This window comes from Melanaphis sacchari, unplaced genomic scaffold (genome assembly GCF_002803265.2).
Source record: "Melanaphis sacchari strain LSU unplaced genomic scaffold, SCAv2.0 Contig132_pilon_pilon, whole genome shotgun sequence".
Lineage (NCBI taxonomy): Eukaryota > Metazoa > Arthropoda > Insecta > Hemiptera > Aphididae > Melanaphis > Melanaphis sacchari.
In genome coordinates, this window is record NW_020270545.1 from 1581765 (window position 1) to 1592035 (window position 10271).

At 21.8% G+C, this 10271-nt stretch overlaps 1 protein-coding gene across 2 annotated transcripts; it reads left to right on the forward strand.

Annotated features, from left to right (window-relative positions):
- The first annotated feature begins 2542 nt into the window (after positions 1-2542).
- LOC112591360 lies at positions 2543-9882 on the forward strand. Of its 2 annotated transcripts, XM_025335156.1 has the most exons (13): positions 2543-2726; positions 2807-2881; positions 2952-3187; positions 3314-3502; positions 4264-4441; positions 5704-5755; positions 5822-5966; positions 6422-6608; positions 6670-6758; positions 7898-8088; positions 8510-8645; positions 9374-9574; positions 9708-9882. In XM_025335156.1, exons 3-13 carry the CDS (start codon positions 2993-2995, stop codon positions 9810-9812), a joined length of 1668 nt encoding a protein of 555 aa, XP_025190941.1. In that variant the 5' UTR covers positions 2543-2726; positions 2807-2881; positions 2952-2992; the 3' UTR covers positions 9813-9882. The 2 variants fall into 2 exon arrangements, with proteins under 2 accessions (XP_025190941.1, XP_025190942.1); XM_025335157.1 differs by lacking the exon at positions 2807-2881 and having other exon boundaries at positions 2543-2806.
- The last annotated feature ends 389 nt before the right edge of the window (positions 9883-10271 follow it).

A 10271-nucleotide genomic window follows, 5' to 3' on the forward strand; every position in this document is an offset into this window, starting at 1 on the left:
AATATGATTTAAAATTTATACAATTATTTACATGAAAAAATGATAGCTAATGATTGAAAATTTAATAAAAGGTTCCTCGTAAGTTATTCTAGCAGAAATCTAAAAATTTCAAAAATACAAATGTACAATTTTTTTGCAGACATTTGAAAATTATAGATAAGTTATTATATTTTTGGTATATAAATAATTACATTTCAATTAGTTATTCCTAGTTTATTTTCTATGAATATTATGAATCTATTACTTTTTTATCTTATTCACACACAATTTAACAATATGTTGGTATTGACTATTGAATCTAAAGTTAATAACAATTTTTTTAGAAAAAATTAATTCAACCTACTATATAGTAAAATTGTAAAATAGTAAATAATAAAATATACTTAATACTATAATAGGCTGATAGCCTCTCTTGTTCCATATAACACTAAAAAATAACATATTATACATGTATTATTTTTATATAAGCTTAATATAATCAATGATATTAAATGTTTAATAAACAGTTATATTACATGGTACATGTACACTTAATTTAAAAACTTAACTCTAATATAAATGCCTCCTTAAAAAGTCGTAAAAGATTTATGCCTAAATGTAAATTATGTAAATTTGAGGTGAACTAAGAATTTCCAAGAAAAATTATAATAGTTTGGAAAATAATATTCTTTAGGACGCAAAAAGTAATCAATTCTTAGTATTTTCCCTAATAACTATGCAAAATTAATAAAATTAAGTGGCAAAATAGGAATTATTATGCAATATCTACCAGTTTTGAAAAATTAATTTTGTTTATTCATGGTAATTTAAAAAAAAATAAGCCATGGATACTTGAAATTTTTAACAAACATTTATTTTAGAATCATTTAGTTATAATAAAACAATTTCAAGTGAATTATTGTAATTCAAATAATATTAATCAAAGAAACTTAACAAATTCCACTATTACCTATTTATATTATCAGTTTTTGAAATATTTATACTAATTTTAAGCTATTTGTAGACATTTTAATTTGTGTACTTTTACATTTTTCAAACAAAGTTCATTTTGTGACAAAAGAAGACTCTTTAGAATATTTAAAGCTATCTAAAAAAAAAAACAAATGTACCGAATACTGGAAAACATAAAAAAGCAAAAACTAAATATATTAAATAATCAATTCAAATTTTAAATTAAGTAAATATATTTTTTACTTGATAATTATATATTATGATGATATCAATAAATACTATATTTTTACTATTATATAGTTTTTAATAACTAAAAATAATTTCATTATAGGTACAACGCGAATTGATAATAATATGGTTCTAAAATAGTTTAAAGATAGTTAATGTGTTCATGTTTCATAATGAAAAACAAAATATAATAGAATATATATGCACTATAATAGATCTAATTTTTTAGTCTTTACTTATCTGCTTAAATTATCTTGGTATTAATAAAGTTTTAAATAGTGTAAACTTTACAAATTTGAACCAGAATCAAACACTTATGGAATTCATCAATTTTTATTTTGTAAGTAATTATGGCAAAAATCCAGAAAGTGTTAAGAAAATGAAACCAATGACCAACATGATTGTGTTACAAAAAAACATAAAATTTAAGAAATTAGATTTGGACATAAGATATATTAAAATATGTATCCGTTCAAAAATAATTTTAAGATTTAACAAAATATCAATTGATTATAAGTGAATCACAAAATAAAGCTTGATGATAGTTGGCTTGTAAAGAATTATTACATGATGTAATTCTGTGATTTTACCATGTGCAATTAATAAAATCAGATAAACCTATCTAAAATAAAATGTTTATGCAGGATTTCGAATATACAATCAACTTCCTACCTAATTTTTAATTGTATGTACAAATATCATATAAAAAATAAATGATTTTTTTTTTTTTGAATATTTTATGATAAAATAATTAAAATTATTGAAGCACATTAAATTGTTAATGTTTATAAATTTATTATAATAATAATAAGTTAATAATAATTAAAATACAATTATTGGTATAATACCTACTTATTTATAATAACTAAATGTTATATACAACTAAAATAATTATGCTGTTATAATGTTAACTAATAATATTATAAATAATTAATAAAAAGAAGGTATTTATCATTCTTTTCAAAGTAATCATAAAAATTGTATACTTATTGGCTATGATAAATCTGTATAAATAATCCAGAGACGTCGATACTCCTAAATAGCTAATCGTACAATAAATATTATTTTTATAGGTACCAATTATCTATTACCTATATTAGTCTGAAGTTCTGCACCGTCAACTGTCAAGTTAGAATCTTATGACGTCACGAGTATTATTTAAAAATTAATTAACTTAGGGAAATACCATTATTTTTCATATAATTTACTATTTATCTAACATGGATTGAGTGTGGTTGTTAATCTTATTTATTACCTTTCTTTGCTTGTTATCACCAGTTAATGCCGACCAGTATCATAAACGTAATCATGTAGTATACAATTTATTTTATCAATTAACTGTAATCACAATTCACGACACCGATAACCATGCAACGGACTGCTTAGCTTATGAAGTATCGTTATTCCGGTTATTCATTACTTATTGGCATTCTCGGCATTTTTCCGTTGATCATTGACTAGTTATATTCTTGAATTTAGATATTTTAATATTTATTATTATTGTCAGTGATTCTAATAATGTATTATACTCGTATAGCATATAACCAGTGAGTTTTCCTACTATAGTAGAGTTTTTATTCTTTAATTATTATCCAATTGATGTGTAATTTAATGTTTTTGAGAACAGGTATGAAATGTGTTTTAAAGTTTGACGAAATTATATAATTTAAAGACAACAACATAATATAAAATATTATACTATGTACGTATATTATACTTCTCAGTAGTGATATAAATTGATATTAATATTATATTATTTTATATTTGAATAGATACAAGAGCTATTTGATTAAAAAATTATAAACTTAATAAAATGGATAACCTGGATCTTACGGAGTTAAAAATTGTTATCCGTTCCGTTTTAGTTGCATGCCAAAACCCTTTAACAGTTGAAGAATTATGGAAAAAAGTGACTTACATGTTTGGTGGACCACAAAAATTACAAATACAAATGCATGGTCACATGACACCTTTTGATTTTCTTAAAAGTATACCAGATGTTGTTCAGGTATTTATTTTTAAAATTTAATTGATGGTTCAAATTATGACTTATATATACCTAAATATAAAATAAATTTAAATCTTTTAAGTTCTACAAGGTAGACTATAGTAAATAATTTATTTGTTAATATAGTTGGAAGATCCAGAAGATACAAACTCTATTATTAATTTAATAAGTTCAAAATTGAGTAGACATATGGAGATATTAGTTTCAAAAAATATAATAAGGCCACCTAAAGATAGAAATCATCTCCAAGAATTATTGATACCATATAGAACACAATGTGCATTTATCAGAATATTTTATGAATTATATCCAGAAGTAAGATATCCTAATGTTTGAATATGAATTAATAATTATATTCACCCTTTGATTAATGTTTACATATATTAACATAATTTAGAATGTATATTTTACACAATAAGCTCTATGATATTAGTTTAAAAAAAAATAATATTTATTTATGTAATTCATCAATTATGAATATTTTGCTGTTTAATAAAAATAATAAACTAAAAATAAATATTTACCGTCATCTTTAAATTTATATCTTTCATTTTAACTATGTATAACACATATAACTTAAATGTACTTCATTACTTTAGATAAATTAAAAGTATATTATTTTAATTTTTTTTTTTTTAATTCATGAAAGTATTATTGTTAAAAAAAAAATTATTGACAGAGTTAAGTATGAAAAAGCGATTCTATTTTAATACATCTTTTCATAAAATTTAAGCTCAAATACTTGTAAGTTGTTAAACTATTATTGCACAACTGCAACACAACATTAACCGCGGTCTCTCTATTTTTTTTTTATACTTTATTTAATTTACATAATTTATGTATTTTAATGATTGTTATTAAGCCACTATTATTTATACAAATAAAAATATATACAGTGTTAATTATTGAAATATTTTTTAAAAAAATATTGATTTCCTTACAAACAATAAATTTTAGTAGTTTACCAATCATTTCTCTATATATTATATTTATATCTATTAAATTAATAATTTATAAAAATTATTATTTATCTATTAAATTATATTTTAACTTATTTTCTTCAAATATGTTAACAGGGATTATCAATAAGTGATTTTGAATCAGATGTTTTGTGTATTCCAATATTTCAGTCATACACCAGCTGTGTTAATAAACTATTGTACAATTTAGACCATATATTTTTAAAAAAGGAAAGAGAAATGATAAGCTTGCATCCAAAAATAATAAATAGCTTAAAAATAATTGAAACAGAAGGTAACAATTATTTATTATTATTTTTCACAAAATTTAAAAATATTTCTAAGTGATTTTTTGTCTTTTTTTTGAAATATATATATAATGTAATTTATAAATCTCATTATTTTACTTTAAAGTAACATCATCTCTACTATTTTTTTATTTTTTATTTCTATAATTAATGCTAATTTTTGTAATTAAAATAAGCCATGTATATATGTAGAAGTTAATACAGTATTGTATAACTTTTAATTGGTTGTGGATGATTAACAAGCATTAACAAAACAGACCAAATACTCTGAAATTACTTTAATACTGCAAATACGACTAAGATTACAACATCACGGTTCACTTAGGTTACTACAACTGAGTGACATAATAACCACAACAACTTAACAATAGAAATAAATAACAATAAACTGATACAGTGAAACCTGTATATAATGGACAGTCATGGTACCAAAATAATTGTTCGTTATACACAAGTGCCCTTTGTAGACAAGTTTCAGTGTTTTAAAAATAAAATTAATCTACAAACATAATATGTTTAATAAAAAATGAAAATTTTGTACGTATGTTTTATTAATATTGTACATAGATATAGTAAAAAATAGACAAACCGCTAAAGTCTACAATAAATAATGTCCACCTTTTGTTTTAAATTCAAAGCTTTACGCCGTATGGGAAGTGGCATTGCAAAAAAAAAATATATACAACTCTGACTGCAAACCAATAGAAACTAATTAAAGTTGTTAGATTTATTTATATTATCATTTACACGTATTGCAATTTACAACTGGATTTATTTCTGTTAAATTGTATTTATGTATTTCAACTTCATTAATTCAATAGATACTCACAATTAATGTTATCAAAATTGGCGATAATATAATAGTTCGTAATCCCTATTTTCACGTGTACCTAATTGAGTTCCGTATTGACACTGTTTCATAATTTGTACATACATGTAACAAAACGTACATTTGGACTTTAACTAGGATTTTCCTCTGTTATAAAATCACTAAGGTAAATTTTAGTTTCCATTATAGACTGGTCAAAATACATTGGAATACATATCTTTTGCTGGAATCTGGTCATTTTGTCTGTTAAGAGAGAGTTTGTTAAGTCCGGTTTCACTGTAATAATATAATATAATACATATAATCCCACATACATTTGCTATAAAAATATTTAAGCTATGTAAATTTAATTAATAATTTATGATGACCTTAAAAAAAAAAGAAATTTGTTTTCAAAATAATTCAATTTTTGATTTTTAGATAAATTTACAGCAATAGATATACATAACATTGATGAATATTCATTGAACAAGTAACTATATTTTATTATTTAAAACAAAATAATTGTTTCAAAAAATTTCAACTGATAATTTTTTAGTAAATATGATGATCAACAAATTTCGAATGGACTGGAATACCCATTATTTAATATTTTAGAAGAAACAGTTAAAACTAAAATTGAACAACTATTAAATGAAGTACCTGGTTGGATATCTGATGGACAAATATGTAATTTATACATGGTCAGATAAGAATATTTTATAATTTATTTATTTTTTTAATTTTAAATATATAATTCTTGTACATGAATGTTTTTTAATTTTTCTTTATTGAAATTTTAATTAAGTAAAATAAATTTTACTTTTTCACTTTTATATTTTTTGATTTTTTTTAAAGTTATTGAAAATATTTTACAATTTATGCACTGACATATTTTCATAGAAAATATTAACAGATTTACTGAATTTGAACATGGATTTGTTAAAGAGTATATTTTTATTGTAATTGTTATCATTTTCTTTATTTTATATTTAATTCTATTGATGAATTGGATTATAATATTAGTTTTGATCAATGAACACAGTTCTTTTTATTACATTCTTGTTATTCTGAAAACATACATTATATTTGTTTACAAAAGTCCTAGATGTCATATTAATTTTGTTTTTTTAATTCATTAATTATTTTCTTTATCCAGAAAAAATTTGGTTCTGTATTTACTCATAGTAGACGATGGGGTTTTACAAGAGTTAGTCAAATGTTTTCTAAGCTACCAGAACTGTGCTGTGTTCATTTCTCAGAAGATGAGATAAAAATATTTTCATTAAAAAATCATACTTGTGTTAAGAATCTTAAAAAGTCAGATGTATTAGAAGAAGCAAATGGTGATGTATTATTGTAATAATTATTTTAATTATATTTTATAGTTAACATTTTATTTTATAGATAACTTAGAGACCAGATTTGTTCCTGTTAATGCAAAAAACATGTATGATGAACCCAGTGAAAATGATGGAACATTAAAAGCATTTTTAGTATGTTATTTTATTTATTACTTATTAAATATTAATTATTATTGGTGTTGGATAACTTTTATAATTACAAAATTATTGAAATCTATTGGCTAATATCTAAAAAAAATAAACCGACAGCATACAGCTGTTTGTGATATACTCTAGACTAGCGTTTCTCAAACTGTGGGTTGCGACCCACTGGTAGATTGTCAATCAATTTTTGGTGGGTCACGATCAATTTTTTTGAATTATATAGATTCCAAAAAATGTATGTTAAATTGATATTAAATACATTATTATAATTAAAAGTACATTTGTAAAAATTTATTGATTTTAAACCTATACAATAATAAAAATAATTAGGTTAAAAGTACCTAATAAACAAATTTTGTTAAAAAAATTAAAATTATATTATATTATTATTATCATTGAAAACTGGTTACCATTGTGTTGTCTTCTTAAGAAAACGCCATACCCACATATATTGTCTCCATCTCACAAACAATCAATGTTGCAAAATTTTGTTCAATAAAACTAATCTTGTGTGTTTAGCTTAAATATTAGAGTAAAGTAACTTATCAAATTTAAAGGTAAGAAAATTATCTGTGTTTTCTTTTTTGTATTTTACAATACTTTAAAATTTTTGTGGATTTTGAAGACTTTTAAATATTGATATTTTACATGATCATAACTCATTTGTAAAATTAAAACATTGTAAAAATCTGACAAAAGAATACAGATAATATTCTTACCTTTAGGTTCTAATGAACAAAAATTTGTCATGTTGTACGTTTATAAGAAGAAAACAATACATGTAGGCGTGACATCTGTTTTACTTAAATAGAATATAATAGTTTAGTCTGTATGCAGCTTAATAACTATATTCGTTAATCGTTACCATTATTCTTTCCAAGAATACAGTTTTCAAGTATTATAAATTATACAAAATAAACAAGCTTGTTCTAGAAGTATTCTGTCTTTTTACACATATTAATTAACATATGTGATGCATAATTCTATAATGTTACTTTTAAATAACAAACAGTAGTTAATCTTTTCTTATAATAAATTATAAAGTAACTTTTATAGTAGTAGGTACAATACTACCAAACACTCCATTATTAATTAATGATTAATGAATATTTTTAATCTATTTGCAGAGAAATGATCCTTACTTAGAAGCTTCCTTAAGTGATTGTTTTTTAAAGCAAGAAATTCAACATTTTGAACTGAAAATCAATAATTCATTTGATGTCAATGTCTGTAGAGTTGATACAAGTTATATGCCAACCATAATATGTCAATGCATGGATCAATATCATGAATTTCAGAAGTTATTAGTTGATATGAAGTAACTATATAACAATATATCACACTATTCCATTTATTTTAAATTAATAAACATAGAATAAGATTTGATAGTAAGGTTATCTTACTCTAACAAACTCACAAATGTTTAAAATTATGAATTGAAAGTAAATTTTAGAGTATATTATTTTATTTATTTTTTAATGTCCGTCATATTGTTCTTAAAAAATTAATTATAAAAATAAAAAAATAAAATGGTTTTTACAAAACAAAAATTATTTTAAGTAATTTGAATTCTTAATTATTACCGTTTAAGACATTTAAAAATAGAACTTTAGTGCGTAGTATATGAAATAGTTTTTAACTAGTTACATAAAGGTTTCATTAATATTTCGCCAATTAATTTAAAATTTAAAATTTAAAATTATAATTACTTATTTATTGAAATTAATTAATATTTATAGAAACTTTTATTTCATGAATGAATCAAAGTTTTTATTTGATACAAGTATAACCATGGTGAAACATACATATGCATATTTTTTGGATGATTTTTGGTTTCGAGGGATTGTTACTGATGTCAAATTAGAAAGATTAGAAGTAAGTATAATTATTTTTAGGTTATTAATATATCTACAATTCTGTTAACATTAAAAATAATTAAAATAATATGTGTTATTATTTGTTTTAATCTTAGTCTTACCACCTTGATACTCAAAGTTAAAAATCAATGAAATAACTAATAATTAATTTAATTTAAAATAAATTTAAACTGTGTACATTCAATCTATGTAATAAATATTAACTAATATTATTTATATGTTAATACCTAAAATATATTAATTTTTAATATAGTTAGTATTTTTTTTTTAACAAAAATAGTAGATAAAATGAATAAAACTATTTTAAATATGTATTTTGAACCTAATATTCATAGTTAAAAAGTTCCATTGGTTCATCACTATTACTCGTTCAATTATACTTCAAATATAGTTATGATTACAACCATCTTATTGTTTTGATGCATTTTATCATAAATAATTTATGTAGATACTAAAATAATACTTTTGATATTTTTTTTTATCATATCAATTATCAGATTGTAATTATTTATTATCAAAATATTAACTGATATATTTTTGAATACTGTTTACATGAACATATGTGTATAAAATACATATTACTTATTTATATATATATATATATATATATATATATATATACATGTTTTATTGAAACTACTAGTATCTAGTAATATTATACTAAGATTTAATAGTTGGTTATTTAACTTTTGCATTATATTAAATATTGTTTACTTATAACTTTAGATGATAAATATTGATGATGGTTCGATGCATACTATTCCACCGGAGGACATCAGGTTATTGCATGTACGATTTGCCCAACTACCAGCACAATCAGTTACTTGTAAATTACATGGAATAGATTCTATTGCCGAAGATGAGCTTTTGAATATTTTTGATAAAAAATGTAAAATTTACGTTGTTTCTACTGATCTACAAAATAAAGTAATTTGTTTCAACTATCTTTAAAGAATACCTATTTTTTTTTACATAATAATTAGTTTAAATTATATTTTGCATACATCTTTAAATCATTCAATATTTTGATAAGTGTAAATTTTATTTGGTATTATTTCAGTCTACAAGTGTCAAAATTAAATTGATGGATTCTGCATCAGATAAATACTTAAATGATGAATGGATTGAAAGTGGTGTTGCTCAACAAGATTCAGATGAAGAATAATAAAGATATAATTGTATTTAGCTATAGACTATACTAATAATTAAATCCATAAGCTATAGAAATAAAACAAAGGAGTTACTATTTTATTTTTGGTTATTCACATATTTTTATATTGTTAAATTTAAACTTTACATATAATCTGTTCCTATAAAAATTAAAATATCAAAATCTGAGACTAATTATAAAAAAAATAAATTGGTTTCTTAGAAATTCATATTACTTTTTTTAATATATTATATTATTGTTGATACATTTAACCATGGGTGTAAGGTGGTCAATTTTTTTTTTTTGGGGGGGGGGGGGGGGGGGGGCTAAGCCCACTAACTATGCCTACACATTTAACAGACGTAAGCTTTTTGAATATATGATTGAATACAATTGACTATAATTACAAATAACAACCAAACATGATTTTACAATAATTTGATTACTTTTACATAATATAAATACTGAAATTTA

Coding starts and splice junctions, on each gene's coding strand:
- LOC112591360 (XM_025335157.1), top strand. CDS start 2,993: ATGGATAACCTGGATCTTACGGAGTTAAAAATTGTTATCCGTTCCGTT. Junction 4,442..5,703: donor AAAAATAATTGAAACAGAAG/GTAACAATTATT, acceptor TTTGATTTTTAG/ATAAATTTACAGCAATAGAT. Junction 8,646..9,373: donor TCAAATTAGAAAGATTAGAA/GTAAGTATAATT, acceptor TTATAACTTTAG/ATGATAAATATTGATGATGG.